Source organism: Hippocampus bargibanti, linkage group LG05 (genome assembly GCF_051943395.1).
Source record: "Hippocampus bargibanti isolate YZ-2025 linkage group LG05, ASM5194339v1, whole genome shotgun sequence".
NCBI lineage: Eukaryota > Metazoa > Chordata > Actinopteri > Syngnathiformes > Syngnathidae > Hippocampus > Hippocampus bargibanti.
The window spans coordinates 2,352,586-2,374,570 of record NC_142738.1 but is presented as its reverse complement, the minus strand read 5'-3'; the positions used below and the strand labels follow the sequence as shown (position 1 = coordinate 2,374,570).

The 21,985-nt window shown below is 40.9% G+C and overlaps 2 protein-coding genes and 1 non-coding gene across 8 annotated transcripts; 1 reads left to right on the top strand and 2 right to left on the bottom strand.

Annotated features, from left to right (window-relative positions):
• Positions 1 to 178: 178 nt before the first annotated feature.
• On the bottom strand, positions 179 to 3,392 carry aplnr2 (apelin receptor 2). The gene has a single exon (XM_088996265.1). The coding sequence runs from the start codon at positions 2,353 to 2,355 to the stop codon at positions 1,066 to 1,068; it is 1,290 nt and encodes a 429-aa protein (XP_088852391.1). The 5' UTR covers positions 2,356 to 3,392; the 3' UTR covers positions 179 to 1,065.
• Positions 3,393 to 4,841: 1,449 nt separating this feature from the next.
• On the bottom strand, positions 4,842 to 19,238 carry pus7 (pseudouridine synthase 7). Of its 6 annotated transcripts, none has more exons than XM_088997029.1 (17): positions 19,197 to 19,238; positions 16,831 to 17,118; positions 15,937 to 16,021; positions 15,533 to 15,661; positions 14,311 to 14,452; positions 12,970 to 12,987; positions 11,942 to 12,053; positions 11,797 to 11,874; positions 11,584 to 11,712; positions 10,529 to 10,654; positions 10,370 to 10,431; positions 10,108 to 10,268; positions 9,910 to 10,036; positions 8,702 to 8,803; positions 7,715 to 7,844; positions 6,488 to 6,579; positions 4,842 to 5,315 (listed from the first exon to the last, which is right to left on the bottom strand). In XM_088997029.1, exons 2-17 carry the CDS (start codon positions 17,106 to 17,108, stop codon positions 5,179 to 5,181), a joined length of 1,908 nt encoding a protein of 635 aa, XP_088853155.1. In that variant the 5' UTR covers positions 17,109 to 17,118; positions 19,197 to 19,238; the 3' UTR covers positions 4,842 to 5,178. The 6 variants fall into 6 exon arrangements, 5 of the variants coding, with proteins under 5 accessions (XP_088853155.1, XP_088853154.1, XP_088853153.1 ...); XM_088997028.1 differs by lacking the exon at positions 19,197 to 19,238 and adding an exon at positions 18,715 to 19,110; XM_088997027.1 differs by lacking the exon at positions 19,197 to 19,238 and adding an exon at positions 18,719 to 19,109.
• Positions 19,239 to 20,222: 984 nt separating this feature from the next.
• Positions 20,223 to 20,296, top strand: trnat-agu (transfer RNA threonine (anticodon AGU)). The gene has a single exon. It is a non-coding gene; the product is annotated as a tRNA-Thr (tRNA).
• The last annotated feature ends 1,689 nt before the right edge of the window (positions 20,297 to 21,985 follow it).

Sequence of the window (21,985 nt, the reverse complement as noted above, 5' to 3'; positions counted from 1 at the left end):
ATCTTATTCATGATAATAATAATCATACATTTGATTTCGAAGCGCCTTTCAAAACGCTCAAGGACACTTTACAGTCACGGGATAAGAACTTTTTTTTTAAATTATATTGACAAGAATCGCCGTATGGTAACTTCCGCACTACGGTGTATTTGGGACGCTATCCTGTATCGACATCGTGTCCCGGATGTAATATACTGTAATGTATTATAGCATCAAACCTTCACCGGTCACCATATATGTCATGAAAAATAAAAACAATACATCATAAAATAGGTACAAAGTAGTGAATATATGTATATCATACAAATGTAAATATCAGGAAAAAATATAAAAGGTACCTGTGAATTTCGCCAGCTTTATTTTCCACACAAAAACAAGATGGTGCTAATATTAAAAATCAAATTTCTAAAATACGTCCAAAATATTTTTTTCCCCCAGAAATTTCGTTTTGATGGCAAATTGTTCATAAGGGACCTTTATCTTGGATTCTCGCCCCACTGGACTCGTCACTGCCTCATGGTTAAGATGGCTAAAGAACAACATCGCTGTTACAGACAACAATGTGAAGAACAAGGCTTTTTCAGTCCAACACATTTCTCGCTGTCATTCTATCTTCTTTCCGTCTACCAGCCAGGGGTGTCAAACTCTGGTCCTCGAGGTTCCGCCGTCCTACATGTTTTCCAAGTCTCCCTATTGCAACGCACCTGATTCAAGGGAACGGGGTCATGTCAGACTTCCGCAGAGCTTGCTGATCTTCTGAGAATCAGGTGTGTCCATTGAGCCTGTTCCCTTGAATCAGGTGCGTTGCAACAGGGAGTCTTGGAAAACATGTAGGACGGCGGCCCTCGAGGACCGAGATTTTGACGCCCCTGTCAATCCAATTCATAGACCAGAACCTAGTCAAGACTCTGGTCTATCAGAATCAGAAATCTTTCAATAGTCCCACAATGAGGAAATTTGCAACGTTTGTCAAGGTTCCTTCCTTATACCCTCTTGAGAAAAGGACTGGGTGAAGGTTCACCCAAAACTTGACAGTCATGTTCTGTTCCGGTTGTCTGTGTCTTCTCACCCCTCAGTGACATCGTCCGCATCATTCGTCTTGTTTGCCGTTTCTTCCCGTGTTCTAGTCGGGCCGTCAAAGCTCCCCTCCTCCATCTGCGCCTCCCTTCTTTCCACTTTCTGTCTCCTCCACGCTCCACACGGCAGCATGAGCGTTCGCCGACATCTTTTCCGGAAGCACGGGTCGCAGGCGGCGTAGAGTAGCGGGTTGAGGCAGGAGTTGAGATACGCCACGCAGGTGACGTACGGGTGGGCCGCTAACAACATCTGATCTAAGGTGCAAGAGTATGTCAGAAACCCGAACTCCAGGAGTAGAGATAAGGTCTTGTTGACGTGCAATGGCAGCCAGCATAGGAAGAAGGCCAACACGAGGGTCACGATGACTCTGAGGAGTCTGCGCTGGCGGCGGCGGTCAGGTCGAGGTCCGCGGTTGAAGTGTCTGCTGAGGAGGCGGGCCAGGGAACAGTAGCACACCAGTAAGACGACGAGAGGCAATAGGAATCCGAGCAGCGTGGATTTAAGACTCAGGACGGCAGCCCACCACATCTGGGCACGCTCTCTCTCGTCCTCATCTGGATCGTCTCCGATCAGCGCCGAGTAGTCCATCTGACAAGCGAGAGAACCCGACTCATCCGGCCAGTCGGACTCCTGGACGGAGCGTAGAAGCAAGCCGGGAAGCGCCAGCACCCCAGCTAGTAGCCACAAGGCCGCCAGTGGCCACAGGGCACGGGTAGCGAGGCGTCGGCGAATGTATCCGCTAAGGACCCAGTAGCGCTCCACACTCAGGACGCTAAGGCTGAAGATGCTAGCGTACATATTGAGGGCGGTGAGGAAGCTGCTGAGCCGGCACAGCGGTTGTCCGAAAGGCCAGTGGTACCCTAGGGCTGTGTACGTCGCCCATAGGGGAAGGGTAACCAGGAAGCAGAGGTCTGCTAATGCTAAGCTAGCTATCAGAGAGTCCGTCAGGGAACGGGAAGGACGCGAGAGCCCCGGAGATGAAGAGCAGACGCCGGACAAGGTGTTTCTTTTGGACGCCTCGTCACATTCCTTCCGGTCTTTTCGACAACACGGCATCCGGAACCTCGCGGGATGACTCCTCCTCCTCCTTTTCCCGTCAGGTCGGTCCACGTAAGACCACAAAACCAGACCGTTGCCAAGGCAACCCAGTACAAAGGCCAGCAGGTAGACGGAGGGGATGATGGAGAAAGAGGGAGACCAGTCTGTGTAGTCGCATTGGAAGTCAGGAGAGGGCGAGGGGGAGGTCAGGGGGTCGGCGTCTGACATGTTGGACTTCATGTTAGCTGGATTAACTTAGTTGATTTCAGGATGCTGGGGGGAAAATAGTTGAGTGAAAATTTAACTGGAGGAAAATATTGTAACTTTTGCTAAGATGCAAATTGGACTTCCTGTGTTTTCAACCAAGAGTTTACCGAACTAATTGTATATTTTCAACCAACTTAACTCTGTAAGTATTATTATTATTATTATTAGCTATATCTTAGCTAGCTAGCTTTCTATCCATTTGAATTACTTCCGGGTTGAGGGAACGCTGGCGCGTGTGGCTGCCGCTGCTCACCCACAGAAAAAAACTTTTCCTGTGACTGTAAAGTGACCTTGAGAGTTTTGAAATGCGCCTATAAATGAAATGTATTATTATTATTATAATGGGGAATATTTCGGTTTTTGACCAAACAACAGGAAGTTGTCGGTTTTCAAACAGGTTTCTGGAACAGATTATGGTCGGAAAACCCAGGTTTGATTGTATCAGAAAACCTGGTATCCAAACTGGGGTGTGTAGTCTTTTTATTTCCAATATCACAAAGTGTGATGATACCCACATAGTAAGAAACGGAACATTGTCTGACGTACAAAAGGTTCTGGCATCTCAGTACAAATGGAGAAATTCAAGTTTGTTTTTCTACTTCTTTCCTTCCTTTCATAACTTTGCTGCTGTGTTACTTCCGGGTAGAGTGAACGCTGGCGCGAATGGCTGCCGCTGCTCACCCGCACACAAAAAAAAAAGTTCTTATCACGTGATTGTAAAGTGTCCTTGAGCGTTTTGAAAGGCGCTTAGAAATTAAATGTACAGGTAACGACCGGCTCGACTTACGACCATCTGTACTTACGACCACGACCTCCAGACCAGATTTTTAAATTTTGGCACCGCAACCGGCAACTGTATTCAACATTTTGAATGGATTTCAACTTATGACCATTTCAACTTACAACCGTTTAGTCGGAACGGAACTCTGTCGGTGGTAAGTCGGATGTTACCTGTGTTATTATTATTAATTAATTCCTCCTTCCTGTGCACCAGCGCCCTCAAAGGGCGAGATTCATTTTAATTTTACTTACCCCCTTCGGCTTGCACTGAAATCCTTTTCAGCGTTTCTGGTGTTCACGAGTCGCTTTCCTTCTGACGTGTGAATGGTGAAGACGGACGGCGTCCATCTTTTAAACAAGATCACCCCCCCTCCTTTGACCTCCCCCCCCCCCCCCACAAATATTCACTTCGATCCATCCGTCCTCCCTTTCGTTCTCACAGCAGACCACACCGGTGGAGTTACGAGATAAGCAAACAGCCACCCCCCCACTCCTCTTCTGCAACTCAAGCACACTCACAACCTCCCAGGAGACACAATAGGATCCACCATCGTGTGCTCGAGCAGGCAAACACAGATGCAAAAGGCTGATTCAATGTATCCAAATGCACAGCCATGCAAATGTGTGACAAACACTTTTAGTCAACACGCAATCAAGATGGCACAAAAAGACACCCCTTAGCCCCCTCTGAGACTCAAACAGTATCCTCAGTTCCGAGTTGTGGGAGTTTTGGGACACTTTAAATCATTTTTATTGGTGTTTTGCATTTGACTAAAAATATCAGCCTGAGTGTTTGGGGTATTTTAGATGCTATCAAACGTTTTTCTGACGTCAGTTAGGAAACAAAAAACAAATGGTGTCGGTCCTTCGAAGGACAACCGACATAATTTGTAAAATGGCTTCAAATGACTTCTACTGAGCGTATTTGACAAAGATTCCACCGCATATAGCTATATTTTACATTTTAAGACTCACACTGAATATTCCGGAAGTCTTGTTTTTGAGTTGGTGACGAGTCCGTACGTGACGTCACTGAAGGAACGCCCCTGACCGAAAAAAGGATATATTGTAGAAGTCCTTCCATCACGTCAATGCTTGTTTGGTCTGAAAACCTTGTGTTGCACCAAAAAGAGCTAGAGGGTGACCAAGCTCCATGAAAGGAATTTATCAGCCTGTGGAAACGGGCAGATTAATTCCTCACAGGAGCTTGGTCGCCATTTTCTGCCTCTTTTTTGGTGATACATTTCCCCCTAATGTTGCCTCAAAATGGCACGGAATAAATTCTTTAATCGATTGCAAACATGCATACTTTCCTCCTCAGAACTATTTGAATCATATTCATAACTGGATGAGTAAAGAGAAAGCATCTTCTCCGAATCTGAAGCCATTGTTTTGATTCTCCAGCAATGCAATACGTCTTGGTGTGACGTCACGAACTGGGGGCGGGACTTTCTGAAAATGCCCAATTTGCAGCTCAATTTTTGCAGATTTTGGACACTTAAAGTCATTTTTATTGGTGTTTTGCATTTGAATAAAAATATCATACTGCGTGTTTTGGGTCTTTTAGATGCTATAAAACGTTTTTCTGATGTCAGTTTGGAAACAAAAAAGTGACGTCGGTTGTCCTTTAAATATGTCAACAACAAAAAAAAATAATAATAATACAGACAGAATCAGCTTCTCGTTGATTTTAATCCATCCCCCTCTGCCAGTCGCTCAAACATTCAGTCAAATATTATTAAAAAAAAATAGAAAAAGGAAAAAAATTCCCAAATATCCGCACAAGCGGATACATAATGTGTCTCAGCACTGAGATGATTTAAAGAGCGTTAAAATGTCTCAAAAAAACAAAGTTTTTGGTGCTTTTCAATGGTTCAAAGAGAAAAACAAGAAGAAAAATAAAGCCAGTCACACTCACACCCTGTAAGGGTGGCCAACAGGAAGTTGCTAAATGAATGACTTGGGTGGGAGTTACCTAATAGCGTCGGGCCGACAGACATCCCGGGTTTGCCGGTATCAGTTGAACCAGGTGGTGTTGAGCTGCGTCTGTTTTTTGATGCTAGTGTCCAACTTGAGCACTTCGCGGATGGCCATGGTGGCGTACGTCGAGGGCGGCAGAGAGAACTCCAACCGAAGAGCGCGGTACTTCCCTTCTGAGGAGAAGACAAAACCAAGAACCTTCAAAATCAAATACTTATGAATACAGTGATACCTCAGCTTACCAACTTAATTGGTTCCCAGAAAGTGTGTGTAAGGTGAAAAGTGTGTCTTCCAAACATTAATTTACCATAGGAAACCATTAAAAATGAGAAGAATCTGTTTCCAGGTCCCCATCAAACAATTTCCCACTAAATAAGCCTTAAAACTACACATAATATACCTTATTTTATGTATATTAAATGCACTATTTTATTGTAATTAAAGAAATAAACTGTACTATACAATAAAGTCATTTTATTTACCTTTGAGATGGGCGTTGATGTAGTTGCCTCTTGATGATACCCAAGTGAAGTTGCCATGCTTTCTCGGGTGGTAATATCCTCACTCACACTGTCCTCTGCTAGCTGCGTTTCATTACAATAAAAATAATAATCTGAGGGTGAGCAGCGGCAGCCACACAAACCAGCGTTCACTCAACGCAGAAGAAACTCATAAATGGAAAGCTAGTTAGCTAGCCAATAGATAGCTAGTAGCTAGATAGCTAGCCAGCCGGCTAGATAGCTATAGAATAATAATCATCATCATCATAATTACAATAACAATAATAATGCGCCAGCGTTCACCCAACCCGGAATAATTAAAATAGCTATTAATCCAAATCAACAGAAGTTTTTCAACCTCTTCTATTGCCTGAGACAACACAGAAACACCCTTAGCCACACGTAGCAATGGTCGCCTTAGCATACTGGTACTGGGATGCTAAGTCACATAAACGCACACCTCTTTGGTGTTTTTTGATGATCTCCTCCTTGTGCTCGGCCGTAATCTTCTTGTGTGTCCTCTTTGGCTGAACACTAGCCTGTGGTGGGGTCTTTTTCGGTCCCAAAATAGCAAAGGTACTCCACTCGATAACAAACCACATATGCACTCAGAGAAATGGGGTGTGGAAAAGAAGTCCGGCAGCCACGGTGGCGCTGTTCGGCCGTGTGGTTTGGTGTTCTTCCGCCGAAAACTAGTCCGCCAGCCATTGTGGCGTTCCGTGTGTTTCCCGAAAACTAGTTCATATGCAGTTTGTTAGCTAAAGCGTTCGTAAAGGTAGTCACTGTACGTACATTCCAGATACAGTACAAAGTTGTTTACGACAATGCTTCTTTCGAGTTCTGACCTTTGTTGAATACCGGCGCTGGTTTCTTCTCAATTTTCTCAAAGTCGGTGTGTACGAGGGAGATCTTAGGGTCGTCATATTGGATCACCTCCCTTCAAAGGAATGACACATTGAGTTTTAAAGCGCCCATGTTGAGTGATTCCCAACCAAGATAGAGAGCGTTGCAGAAAATAATCCAATTTCCTCCCCCCAAAAAATTGCACCAGGGTAAAATCTGTGACGTTTCTTTGGTGGTCTACTGTGATTTTTATTTATGCATTTCTCTATAAATATGCGAAGAGGTTGGGAAACATTGCTATAGTCGACCTGAAAATATAGATAGATGAAGAGCTAGATATATCTATATATTTATCTGTATTTAGCTAGCTAGCTAGATAATTCGGCATATCTATATTGAGCTAGCTAGCTAGGTAGCTGAACAAAGATGGATATGATGGCTAGATAGCTAGCTAGCGAGCTGGCTAGATCAATATAAATATCTACATTTAGCTAGCTAGATAACTACAGACCTACAATTAGCTAGCTAGCTAGCTGAACATAGGTGGATATGATGGATAGCTAGCTAGCCGGCTAGATAGATCTATGTATTTATCTATCTAGATAGCTAGGTAACTCGACAGATCTATATTTAGCTAGCTAGCTAGTTGAACATAGATGGATATGATGGATAGCTAGATAGCTAGCTGGCTAGATAGTTGGATAGATCTATATATTTATCTATATTTATCTAGCTAGCTAGATAACTAGACAGATCTATATTTAGCTAGCTAGCTAGCTGAACAGATGGATATGATGAATAGCTAGATAGATAACTGATGTTTGTAGGTAGCTAGCTGATGCTTTTAGTTAGTGAGCTAACTAAAAGCTTTTTTTAGTTAGTGAGCTAACTAAAATCTAGCTGATTCATTTAGCTAGCAGCTATATAACTAAAAGCTAGTTTAGTCATGGCCCCTTACCCTTATGTGAGGGCGGTACCGTAAAGTATATACAGTTCACCGAAAAATAAATGTATAATTCAAAATTGCAGACACATAGAACACAATGTGAGCATTTCAGCAATGGGCAAGGAGCAATATGTCATGCACAGAAATAAACAAATAAGTGAATAAATACATGGATGAATACATAAATGAATGAACAAATAAATAAATAAATCTCTCCCTCTTTCGGTCGCCCCCCCGCCCCAAGAAAAAAATAATAATAAGGGTGGACGAAAGCGGCACCCACCAAGTGACATCATTGGGCCTAATGAGGATTCGTCTGTAGGCTCCAGCCAGCGAGTAGTCCTTAATTTTGTGTCGCATGTTGTCGATGTCCAGCCCGTCTGCGCTGAGCATCTCCCTGTAACCTTTACCCACTGCCGTACACGCACGCACATTTAAAAAAAAAAAAAAAAAAACATTCCCAAAAATAAATGTGTAGACTTTATACGTTCAATCGCGGTTCTTCTTCTCTGTCCTTCGCCCATCTTTTTCAAGATTTGCCGTTTAAAAAAAAATGGGTCTGAAAATGGGTTCATTTTTAAAAAATATTTTCATCCAATAAATGGATTAATCAATGGCATGATTAAGAATACTAAAACAAAAAAAAATAAAACAAATAAAAAATTAAATATTTGCCCCTCACATGTAATGAAAATGGGTAGATAAAAAAATTAATAATAATAATAATAATAATGTCATCCAATTAATCGATGGCATGATTAAGAATACTTAAAAAAAAACAAATAAATAAATTAGTTAATATATAAATAAATGAATGAATGAATAAAATAAAATATTTACCCCTCACGTGTACACATTGTTTTGTGACACTGCAAAAAAATACAATCAAAATAATAATCTCATTCAATAAATCGATTAATCAGTGGCAGAATACTTGATTCTGATTTGAAATCAATTCAAATCCATGCATTTGTCACCCCCCATCTTTTTCAAGATTTGCTGTTTAAAAAAACAGGTCTGAAAATTGGTTAATTTAAAAAAAATATTCTCATCCAATAAATGGATTAATCAATGGCATGATGAAGAATACTAATAGAAATAAAATAAAATATTTGCCCCTCACAAATACCCGTTGCTGTGCGATACTGCGAAAGAATAACATTAAAATCACAATCTCATTCAATTAAGCAATGGCATGATTAAAAATACTTGACGACGTTTTCCAATCAGAATTATGTACAGTATTGATTCACTTATTTTTGCCCCTTACCGTGGTGAGATGGATAAATAACATCGAAGCCAGGGAGCGGCATGACGATATCATGTATGGAGTGGCTCTTTGCTTCCTCTTCTGACAGGATGTGCGCTTTAGCTTGAGAGATACAAAGTTGTTGATTCACATCAAAGGGTCAGAATTAGAAAAATGGGTGATCCAAAGATGGATACAGTGATACCTTGGCTTACAAACTTAATTGGTTCCCATACAGAGTGTGTAAGGCGAAAAGTGTGTATCCCAAAAATTCATTTCCCATAGGAAACCATTAAAATGAGAACAATCCGTTCCCAGGTCCCCATAAAACATAATTTTCTAAGCCTTAAAACTACATAAAATATTCCTTATTTTATGTATAATAAATGCGCTATTGTATTATAATTAAAGAAATAAACAGTACATATACAGTACGTATAATAAAGTCATTTTATTTACCTTTGTGATGGTCGTTGATGGCTTGATGGAATGGAGTGGCCGGTTTCACCAGCCTTAAACACTTGATGAGGAACATAACCTTCTTCTTTCACCATCTGGAATGATTCCTTAGAGTTGACTTTTCTGCGATAATTTTATCTAGTTCCTCATCAATTGTGTTCTGTTTAGCTGGGTTGATAGCTTTTTGCATCAAGTGTACAGATGTCTTGTGCGGGTTATTTGTGGAGACTGATTGATGGGAATTTTAACCTTGCAGTCTACACTCTGCCTTTGAACGATCAAGGTTGAAACGAGTCCAAATGTCACTGTTTTCTATCCATTTTGTCACTCTCTCTGTTGTCTGCCTGTCTCTTTAATGTTAATCCACATCCCCTCACTGCTGCGTTGTTGACCAATCACGTGGCTTTAACCGAAGATGGGGGGTGGGAAATATAGGACAAAAAATATCGGGTGCCATTTTCTTTTTTGGAGAATGGCTTCACACTCTGTGTGTAAATCCCCCCCCCCCCTTACTGCTGCATTCTTGACCAATCACGTGGCTTTAACCGACGACTGGGGGCGGGGAATAGAGGATCAAAACAAGCCAGCTGCCATTTTCTTGTTAGGAGAACGGGCTCGTTCGCGAACGACACATCACTCATTGTGGCAGCTCCGTGTGTATTCCGAAAAACAGTTCATATGCCAAGGTAAAATTTTCATACATTTAACGTTCGTGAACCAAAAACTTCGTAAGCCAAGGGGTTCATAAACCGAGGTATCAGTGTACTCACTTCCTCGGAGCACTAGGTCGCCCTCCACGGGTGTAAGCCCGAACGCATCGATCCGCCGGCTAACCATGGTGTTCCATATCACGCTTTGGTAGCTATGGATGTACATCAGGCGGTTGTTTCGTGGGATCTGCACGGAAAAAAAAAAACACAATAAGGCACAACATGGGGTTGCTTGGCGCTAAATTTCCAATCACTAACCAATCCAAAGGCAGTGACGATGTTGTTTTTGCCGTGCTGGGACAAGCCACGAAGCAGCTGGCCTTCCACGCAGCGCTTATTGGGTAGTTTCTTCAGGGCCGCCTCAGGATCTTCAGTCCTGGCCCATTCTTCCCTGCAGCGCACCAAGAATTCTTTCTCAGCTGCAAAGGGTGGCAGCGAGAGGGTGTGGGGGGGGGTGACAGAAACCATTAGCGAGACCAGAAAACACTGCATGACAGGCAGACGAGGAACACGTTAGTACCTCCGGGACGAGGCTTCAGAATTAAATCCACCACTTGCTTCCAGTCATTCTTCAGGATGGCCCTGTCATGAATATAAATAAATACATAAATAAAAAAATAAAACACTTATTAGCATATCGCGTGAGCAAAGGCGCGGTGGATGCGTGGTATGGGGCTACCTGCCCACTTGTTGCGTGGGCACCGCCGTGGTGCCGAAGCGCTGCATGCCGAAATAGTTGATAAAGCCAGTCTGCTTGAGGGACGTCAAGGACTGATGGACCTGGGCGTCGGTTCCTGAGATGTTCCTGGAGATGAAAATAGTCACTCTGTCAACACTGGGCATCCACAAAGAAATTATAAGAAAGAAGGCCTTTTGAGTGACAGATCATTTAACTCATTCGCTGCCAGATATGCACTCTATTCAGTCCTAGTAGTAGTCGTAGTAGTAGTAGTAGTAGTAGTAGTAGTAGTAGTAGTAGTATTTAGTCATGTGTGTGTGTATATGAACATTATGAATCAGGAATACGTGACATCCATTCATGGGAATGAATTCATTCGATGACTCATAAATAGGCCGATACAAATGTTAAAAAATATTTGCACTCTATTCAGTCGTAGTAGTACTAGTAGTAGTAGTAGTATTTATTCGTGTGTGTGTGTATATGAACATTATGAAACAATGGAAATGGAATATGTAACATGAATTCATTGGAATGAACTCACTCAATGACTCGTAAATAGGCCGATACAAATGTTAAAAATATTTGCACTCTATTCAGTCGTAGTAGTAGTAGTATTTACTTGTGTGTTGTGTGTGTGTGTGTGTGTGTATAAACAATATGGAACAATAGAACTGGAATACGTAACATGCATTCATGGGAATGGACTCACTCAATGAATTATAAATTGGGCGATACAAATGTTAAAAATTATTTGCACTTTACTCAGTCGTAGTAGTAATAGTAGTAGTATTTAGTCGTGTGTATATGAACATTATGAAACAATGGAAATGGAATACATAACATGCATTCATGGGAATGAACTCACTCAATGACTCGTAAATAGGCCGATACAAATGTTAAAAAAATATTTGCTCTCAATTCAGTCGTCGTAGTAGTAGTATTTAGTCGTGTGCGTGTATGAACATGATGGAACTGGAATATGTGAGTTCATGGAAATGAACTCACTCAATGACTCGTAAATAGGCCAAAGGAAGGTCCAACGTTTGACATACCTGATGACCACCGTAAAATGGTTCCCCTGCAGCTCCCCCAGCTTGAGCGGGTGATTCTTATAGGAGAAATTTCCTAGCTTGAGGTTCATCAGACACTTGTTGAGGTGAGCCAACCTCTCTGCGGTGATCCTGACACACAGATGGAACGTTAGCAACCCATCCAGCAGCCGCATCAACCCTTCGGGGGGGGGGGGGGATCCGTTCCAAACTCACTTGAGCACGGCGATCTCTTGCACCGTGATGGCCCTTTTGTCCTTCGTGCCCATGTAGGAAAACATGTTGGGTCTCAGCCTGAGGAAACATAAATAAATTTGCCGTTGGGGTGCTTATATTTGGCCACCGACAACGCCGCTCGTACCTGAGGAACTTTGACAGCACATTGATGGCGTCCATGGTGTCCTTGTTCTCCTTGTATAGCACAAAATGGCAGAAGCTACCACGGTTTTTGGGCCAGAAATGTTTCCTGGGTGCTTTGAAAAACACACAGAAGGTAAAACGTACATAAAAAATGTGAAAGATCTTATCATGTCGACCACACACACAAAAAAATAATAATAATTGGCACCACCCTAGCCACTCTCGAGTACTTGCACACTGCAAGAATCGAAACAAGGTCGCCGAAAAATCCTACTGGACCCTTCGCACCCTGCCCATCACCTTTTCCAGGCGCTACGATCCATGCGCACCAAATCCAGCATTTAAACGGCTTCTTCCCCCGTCGCAATTAACTCTCTAAACAGTAATCCAAATCTAACTGTATAGTGGCTCTTTGCAATTTTTTTAATGATGATAATAGTGCAGCGTTTTATGCCGGAGAAAAATTCCTTGTGTGTTATACATACAGTGATACCTCGGTTTACGAACGCTTTAGTTAACGAACGATGAGAAGGTTTCTTCAGCCGTCATCTGTACTTCTTTGAAGGCGTCGGACGTTTCGCTTCTTATCCAAGTTCATTTTTTGCAGATTTTGGACACTAAATCATTTTTATTTGTGTTTTGCATTTGACTAAAAATATCATACTGCGTGTTATGGGTATTTTAGATGCTATAAAACGTTTTTCTGATGTCAGTTAGGAAACAAAAAAGTGATGTTGGTTGTCCTTTAAGGCTTATTTCGTAAAAAAAAAATCATGTTTTATGGGGACATGGGAACGGATTATTCTAATGTTTAATGGTTTCCTATGGGAAATGAATGTTTGAAAGACACACTTTTCACCTTACACACACTTTCTGGGCATCAATTAAGTCCGTAAGCTGAGGTATCACTGTACTTGGCCAATAAAGATGATTCGTATTCTTGAACTGTTTTAACAAGAATGGCTAAACCCGCTTTTGGACTGGAACGTTCAGATCCTGAGCTTGCTTGTGTGGAGAGGAACTACTTACCTGAAGATGTCTTCACCTCTTATCCCAAGAAGAGCAAAATATAGACAATAGAAGAGCGTTACTTTAGCATTAAGACGTCGGCGAGCGAGGGGAATGAGTCGCATGCACAAACAAACGACGGGGCTGTTCTCTGTATGGGCTGAAAAAAGAATCGGTGGGGAAGGCATTCATGGCGTCGCGAGGTGAATCGGACGTTCAACAAGGGTGTAATGGGGGGCAGGGGGGCATCCTGAGAAGACTCATGCAAGTGCTGGTCAGCTGGATTTATGCCGCAAGGGTCAAGCGACAATTCGGATTGATTTGACGTACATCGTGGAAGCGCAAAAAAAAAAAAAACAATAAACAATAAAATACATAAACAAGCGCATGGATTTCAATTATCTTAAAATGGGTGCCAGCTAATTAGCAATCATGCTATATTGTGTATATTCATTGTGCTTATTAGCTGGCTAGCTACAGTATATAATCATGCTGCATTGTGTTTCTTCATTGCGTTTATTAGCTAGCTAGTTATGGTATATAATCATGCTATATTGTGTTTATACATTGTGTTCATTCCCTAGCTAGCTATGTTATATAATCATGCTATATTGTGTTTATTAGCAGCTAGCTAGCTATTAGCTATCCAGCTAGCTATATGTCTATTAGCTAGCTAGCTAGCAAGTTGTCTATTAGCTAATTAGATAGTTAGTTGTCTATTAGCTAGCTAGTTGTCTATTAGCTATCTAGCTACCTAGTTGTCTATTACCTAGCTATCTGTCTATTAGCTAGCTAGTTGTCTATTAGATAGCTAGCTAGCTGTCTATTAGATAGCTAGCTAGCTAGTTGTCTATTAGCTAGCTAGTTGTCTATTAGATAGCTAGCGAGCTAGTTGTCTATTAGATCGCTAGTTGTCTATTAGATAGCTAGCTAGCTAGTTGTCTATCTTTTTGAGTTATTCCGGGTTGAGTGAATTCTGGCGCGTGTGCTTGCCGCTGCTCACCACCAGAAAAATTTCTGCTGTGACTGTAAAGTGACCTTGAGAGTTTTGAAAGGCGCTTATAAATCATATATATGATGATGATGTCCAGCTAGCTGGTCAATCTGTTTCATTTTTCCCAACAAAGCAATTGTATTTGATTGAGTTTTGATTTTTTTGTTTTCTTTTTAAATTATTTGATTAATCGTTTTAGCCATTTGTTGAGATGAACATCGAAACGGACAGCTAGTCGGGATTGGATACCTTGACCGACGGTGTAATCCAGCTTTATCGTCATGCACATGCCATTTTCCTTTCCTTGAGTTAATTTTATCATTTTTAAAAGATAGACCAGATAGTTGCGATTTGATGTCTCCACTCACCGGCCAGAGCCTTCTTTCCGGCAACGTGGTAGGCCACGATGAACTTGCGGCCATCTTTCACCTCCGTCTTTGTCTCCAGTCCGGGGAATTGAGTTTTGATGGCTTTGTGTACCAGCGTCCGCTTATCCTTTGACTCATGCCCCTTTAAAATACATCCAAAGGGGGATTTTAAGATCCGGAGCAAACCTGATGCAGTGATACCTCAGCTCACGAACTTAATTGGTTGCCAGAAAGTGTGTAAGGTGTGTCTTCCAAACATTAATTTCCCATAGGAAACCATTAAAAATGAGAATAATCCGTCCCCAGGTCCCCATAAAAGATAATTTTCTACTAAATAAGCCTTAAACTGAACAAAATAAACCTTATTTTATGTATAATAAATGTGCTATGGTATTATAATTAAAGAAATAAACGGTAACGTATAATAAAGTAGTTTTATTTACCTTTGTGATAGTCGTTGATGGCTTGATGGAATGGAGTGGCCGGTTTCATCAGCATTAAACACTTGATGAGAAACGTAGCCTTGTTCTTTCACCATCTTGAGGAATAACCCCTTGTAGGTGCTTTCTCTGTGATCATTTTATCTTGTTCCTCATCAATTGTGTTCTGTTTAGCTGGGTTGATAGCTTTTTGCATCACAGATGGCTTGTGCGAGTTATTTGTGAATTAAAGAAATAAACTGTACTGTATATTAAAGTCGTTTTATTTACCTTTGTGATGGTCGTTGATGTAGTTGCCTCTTGATAATATCCGAGTGAAGTTGCTGTGCTTTCTCGGCGATAATACCCTCACTCACACTGTACCCAGCTAGCTGCTTTTCATTAATTCAAATCAACAGACATTTTTCAACCTCTTCTATTTCCTGAGATCGTTTCTTAGACGACACAGAAACACCCTTAGCCACACATAGCAATAGTCGACTTAGCGTACTAATACTGGGACGCTAAGTCACACAAACGCACACCTTGTTCATGTTTTTCAATGATCTCCTTCTTCTGCTCGACCGTAATTTTCTTTTGTGTCCTCTTTGGCTTAACACTAGCCTGTGGTGGGGTCTTTTTCGGTCCCATAATAGTAAAAGTACTCCACTCGATAACAAATGACGTCTGCACTCAAAGAAAAGAGCTCGCAAATTTAACGTTTGTAAGCCGAAAAGTTAGTGAGCTAAAGCGTTCGTAAGCTGAGGTATCACCGTATAAGGATTCAGTTGGCGTCGAATCACCTCGATGGAGACAAAGCTCTCTTTGTTCTTGAACTGCTGCAGCTCTCCGAGCTGCTTCTTCTGTTCCTCGGTCAAAACGCTGCTATCGGTCGTTGGGTTTTCTTCTGCTGGTTCTGATGATGTTGTTTCCTGATTGGATGAACACACGTGACAAAATGCTACTACTACTACTACAACTGAATGGGTATTTAAAAACATGCCATAAATACATTGGCTTTACAAAAAAAATGGATATTAAAGATGTCAAATTTCGCAAATTGTACTGTTACAATATGGCGAAGTTGCATAAAAGCGTCCTCCCCAAATTCTTCCTGCAGCTGATGAACTACTACCATCATGCCAGAGTCAAACAGTAAGAATAACTGGACTGAAAGTGACGCTAGTTTATGGACGTTTTTGCTTACCTGAACCTCTTCAGGAATGGAGAGGTCATCCAAGTGCACTATTTTTCCTTCTTTGCTGATTTCATTCACCACAAAATCAGAGTATCTGAGTAAAAAAATAAGGGATAGCAAATGTAGAGCTATGCGAGAAAGGCTGAGAAGCAAGCAAATAATAATAATAATAATAATAATAATAATAATAATAATAATAATAATAATATCTGTGTAAACTCTCAGTCGTACAGGAGTGGTCCATCGGTGAAAAGGTTTCTTCAGCCGTCTTCTGTACTTCTTTGAAGGTGTCGGACGTTTCGTTTCTTATCCAAGAAGCTTCGTCAGCAAACTAAAGTCTTACTGGTAGTTTCGGCCCTATATATGTATCCCTACTGTCCAGACATGGCGGTGCCGGACTCTGCTATGATTGGTCCCTGCTCTCAGGTTGGGGGGAGCAGAGGACTAATCCCTGCGGCTCCACTGATTACTTCTATTGTTCTGACTGATGACTGGCCTGATTGCCCAATTTGTCCTGTTATCACCTCCTCAGAATAACTAAGCCTATGTTGCCTAAGCAGTCTGTTGTACGAACGATCCAAACCTGAGAGCAGGGACCAATCATAGCAGAGCCCGGCACCGCCACGTCTGGACAGTAGCGATATATATATATATATAGGGCCGAAACTACCAGTAAGACTTTAGTTTGCTGACGAAGCTTCTTGGATAAGAAGCAAAACGTCCAACACCTTCAAAGAAGTACAGAAGACGGCTGAAGAAACCTTTTAATCAATAATAATAATAATAATAATAATAATAATAATAATAATAATAATAATAATAATAATAATAAATTTCATTTATAAGCGGCTTTCAAAACTCTCAAGGTCACTACAGCTACAGGGGTGACTTTCGAGGACTAACCTTTCCTTAAGGATTCCCGAAAAGCCCTCATGGTCGCTGACATATTTGCAGATGCCCACATCCAGCTCGGTGAGGCCGTGCTTCATCATGTCGGCAAACGACTCACCGCCACCACCTTCCTCTTCTTCCTCACCGTCGCTCAATGCTGCTCGAGGAGCTCCATTCTCATTTTCATCCTCAACTTTGGCTTTTTTGGGTATAGCCGCTTCATCTTCTTCATCTTCCGGGCAGCCTCTCTTCTCTCCAGGGTGTATTGGCGCAGGTTTGGATTCATCCATTGTAAGCAAGCTGGGACACAGAATGGACATTAGTTTTCAAAGGCAGATCCTGACATTTTGTCGTCACTAGGGTGGTAAAAATAAGTTATGTCGCTTTCTATGAGACTCGAAATGTGTTTACAACATTGAAAGTTGGCTGTTTATTGAGCAAAAAATATATATTGGGGGTGTCGCGGTTCTGAATTCCTGATTCGACATTGGTTGAGTAGAATTTGGCATATCACAAGTTTTCTTGATACTTGCACTATGTACAGTTTTTTTATGAAACGGTTTTGCACATTTACATTTACACAGTATACAGTTGACATTTTTATTTTGTTATGCTTAGAATATCTTGTTTTCTATCCTTTCACCCCCCCCCCCCCACCCCCTTTCAAATTGCTGCTGTGGACTGCAAATTTCCCCATTGTGGGACGAATAAAGGTTTTCTGATTCTGATTTTGTGATTCTGAATACAGGCATTTCAACAAAACAAAAATTACTGGTTGGAAAATGTTGTATAACTATCGATCAGAATCAGAATCATCTTTATTGGCCAAGTGTGTAGAACACACACGGAATTTGTCTCCGGTAGAACACGCTGCACTAGTATATTAAAAAAAAATGGAGAAAAATGGGGGCAGTTCTATTTGGGAGGATTTACAAATATTTTAAATCGCTATACCTGTTAAAATATACTGATAAAAATATTGTTCCGGTTTAATGCACATAGATGATAAAGGGTCCGTTGTTTGTCTAACACCACATCTAATGTAGGTACACTACAGTGACTTATATTCCACCACGATTGTTTCTGTCCAGTGAACCGAGCGCACTCTGTACTCGCAGTCGTATATCATTGCATTTTTGTGAAGTACGTAATCGTTTTTCGTGGGATTTTCCAAGATAGGCAGATTATGATGACAAATTACACGTTTCCCTCCATGCTGGTTCTTGAAATTTCCGAATACGACAACGAGAAAGAGGGGAAAAAATGTGATTGAAGTTTATGCTCTTTTTGCTAACACTACAGTTTATAAAGGTGAGTAAGTTGTATTTATATAACTCATGGTAGTGGTAGAATATATATTTTTATCCATGACTGCCAGGTTTCAAGCAAAAAGAAGCATTAGCATATATATTTCTAGAGCTCGCAATTTTCTTTCCTAGTATTCAGTGACAGCCATTTTTGATTTCTGACGAAAATCTGCCTGCATTCGATCGTTGATATTTGCTCATTTATATTTTGAATCTTTTCTTGTTTAGAATTTCAAAAGCTTTCCAATGGTGCCTTACTCGTTAAGATCTGCCAAAAATTAAGAAGTTGTGATGAACTGTAATAAAGAACTCGGTCACATATTTTCATCGTTTTAACTGTGTAATTACAGGCAAAAAAAATCCCCTCATATTGTGAAAATTAAAAATTCGATTATTTCCTTATTATTCGTCATAGAACAATAATCTATACATAATTTGAACGCTATTTAAATGCACTTTATATGGTATTAGAAAATGTGTGATGAATTATTATTGACAATTTTTGTCACATTTCTACCTAATGTAGTGTTCAAAAAATGTTAACAAAACTACCGACAAACTCGTGCAATTCTTAAATCAAGCTACCCACTTACCTCCTAAGAAGTGTTAGTTGTAAAGGCCAGATGAGCGCCTGAGCAGGTGTGAATGACAGCACAAGATAATCCAAGCACGGGACGAACTGAGCTCGAATGAGGTACCAAATTCTTCAGCAAGGTTATCTACTAGCTAGCGATGTTTTTCGTGGCCAAGAATAAAGATCAAAAGTGAATTAGAAGAACAAAAAAAACTTTATCCCTCCAATCTTGTTCGAACTACCTGTGTACATCAAGCTCGCAATTCTACAATAGCACACGCGTGTGCCAACGTGCTCAAGAGCATATTTACTTCCGGGTTTCGCCATAAACCCCGCCCACTCGTTTTTTAGACATCTAAAAAAAGGAAAGCTCAAAGCATGCGACATCCACGTTTCGCTCACATGACGCAAATTGCGTTTCTATGACTAAAACGTTTGGGCAATTGGTGCAAAATCAACCATATTACGTTAAGCGTGGGCTCGAGTAGCCGACTCACGATCTTTGAGGTCGTACTTGTATTAAACCAGTAGAATGCGCATCGACGGGTGAGTGAAGATATTTGCGACAGAGAGGACTGGTTTACGGCTACCGTGAATTGGTATTTTCTCCCCCTTGAAATAATATTTATTGTTTTACGAAAACAGTTTAAGTGCTCGAATAATCCTACTTTATAAGACTTTCACACATTGGTATGACGTAGTCAACCAAAAGAAAACAATCGTACTCACTGCAAAAAAAAAAAGTTCGCAGACGTTTAAGTGTACCTCGGCCCAATGTTTAGTTAATTTGTACACGCAATCCAACTAAACTGTATTTAAATGGGACGTTCAACCAACCACCGTTGTAAACAAAATGGTTTACATGGAGCAAAAATAACAACACGGCAACAAAAAATAATAACTGAATAGCAAAGTCAGTACAAAGCACAAAAAAACAGTAAAGTGAGCTGAGTCAAAAGCCAAAAATAAAACAGTTTTGAGGTGAGTTTTAAAGATGGAAATCTGGCAAACCAGGTGCTGAAAAAACCTCAAGACAAAATCTTCAAAAGAATTTAAAACAACAGAACACGGATCATGGACCGAGCCGATAAAACGTGGTACTTGAAACAATAGTCGGTGTTGTAGAAACCTTATCAACGAAAAAAATGAATGAATCTATGACAACAAGTAGGCTGAGGGTGTTTGAGTACACTTTCAATACTTTAAAATGGTACACGTGGGTTGGGTTTGACGCTTCGCGTGAAATTGGTTTGTTAAATATTATATTTTAGTCTCTTTAACTGTGATTTTGTTAGTAAGTTGTCCTGTTTCCCATTTGGTTCGGCTTTACGACACTCCTGCTTCATTGTGCGAGTCTATCGTAACTTTTTATACCAATATCTATAACGTCTAAATTAGGAAGAATACTGGTCTTAATCGTTTACCTCAAAGAGCCTGACATATAAGCTTATTTGTAATAAATATCGACATTAATTTTCTGGTTATGTAGGGATATAAAAAGATGTACGGCCGTCCACTACACCGGCGCCGTGGCTTAGTTGGTTAAAGCGCCTGTCTAGTAAACAGGAGATCCTGGGTTCGAATCCCAGCGGTGCCTTTTTATTTTCTTCGCCCCTTCAGTTGAGCAAACCCGTGCTGAGGTTGGATAGTTTCTGAATCAAGAATCGAAACGAAATTGAGCATGAGATCAGGAAAATTAGCACTACAGGAAATTTAATGGAAAGTATCATCACAATATGATGTTTTGAGAACATATTGTAAAAAGTCAAAATTAATGGCACTAATGTTTTGAAAGTGCATATATGCTAGCGTTGATTTTGTTTCCAAAATTTGAAGTATGCACAGATTCGACAGCCGCTATGGAGTAGTTTGGGAATCACTTCTGACGTTCTAGTGCTCTAAAGTTATTACTGAACATTAATCCCTGTTATTTGTGGTAGGAAACGAGCCATACTGCATATAATAATAATACATTTCATTTATAAGCGCCTTTCAAAACTCAAGGTCACTTTACAGTCACATGAGAAGTTTTTCTGTGGGTGAGCAGCGGCCGCCACACGTGCCAGCGTTCACTCAACCCGGAAGTAACTCAAATAGAAAGAAAGCTAGCGAGCTAGCCAACAGATCGTAAATAACTAGCTAGCTATCAGATAGTAAATAACTAGCTAGCTAGATAGCTAGCCAGCCAGCTATATCACCATATAGCTAATAGATAGCTAGCTAGATAGCTTGCCAGTATTTGTTGTTCACATGTTTGGTATCCTAGGGACAGGAAGCCATAAATCCATAACTGTGCTAACCAGTATTAACATGTAGCCACACTGAGCAAACAGCTGCCGCTATAGGCGATTTACCGGCGAGTTTCCCACAGCGAAAATGCACAAACCATTTTCTATAATAATAAAATGTACGTATATAAATAAGATTCGTAAAAAAGAATGAGAAATAAAAGATTATATAGTTAATGCACGCGGCAAAAAAATAATAATAACAATTGTGTGTGTTTTTTTCCTCCACAAAATAGCAACGTGTTTTGATTTTGACTTTTGAGATCTCCACGAGTGATGTGTCGTTCGCGAACGAGCCGGTTCTTAGAGCCGGATCTCTGAAGTGAACGAAGAGAGCCGGTTCCTAACAAGGAGCCGGAAATGGGAGTCCTCTATTCCCCGCCCCCAGTCTTTGGTTAAAGCCGCACATGATTGGTCGATATCCGTGGTAGAGGAGGGAGGAGAGAATTACAGACACACGCAGCAGTGAGGAGAAGGGGGACGTTAGGGTAGACAGGTGGACACGTTACCACATTATGATGTTGTTATTATTATTATTCAATTATTATATTTTTTACTAGTTGGTATGATAGCATTATTAATATGAAAAGCAAATTAGTGACAGCTGATCATCAGACCAGAGTAACCACAGGGAAAGTGAAAGTTAGTGGATGCTCTCTGTGCACATATAAATAAAGACATATAAATAAAAATATTTGATATAGTGTATTTTTTACATGGGTATTTTACATATTTTTTGGTAGTTAGTTAATTTAAGATACGAAATAAACAAGCCATTTGGGAGCCATAATTTTTTTTGAGAGCCAGCCAAAAGATCCGGCTCTCTGAAAAGAGCCGGAATTCCCATCACTAATCTCCACAACAGTTCTAAAAAAATCACGACAGTAAATATCTGACCTTGAACGAAGCCTCGCGAGAACGTGGAGTTTGCTCTTTTCGCTAACAGTCGCAAATCTTCGCCTGATCAGTTGATCCGGGCTTGAAAAGTGCTTTAGTAA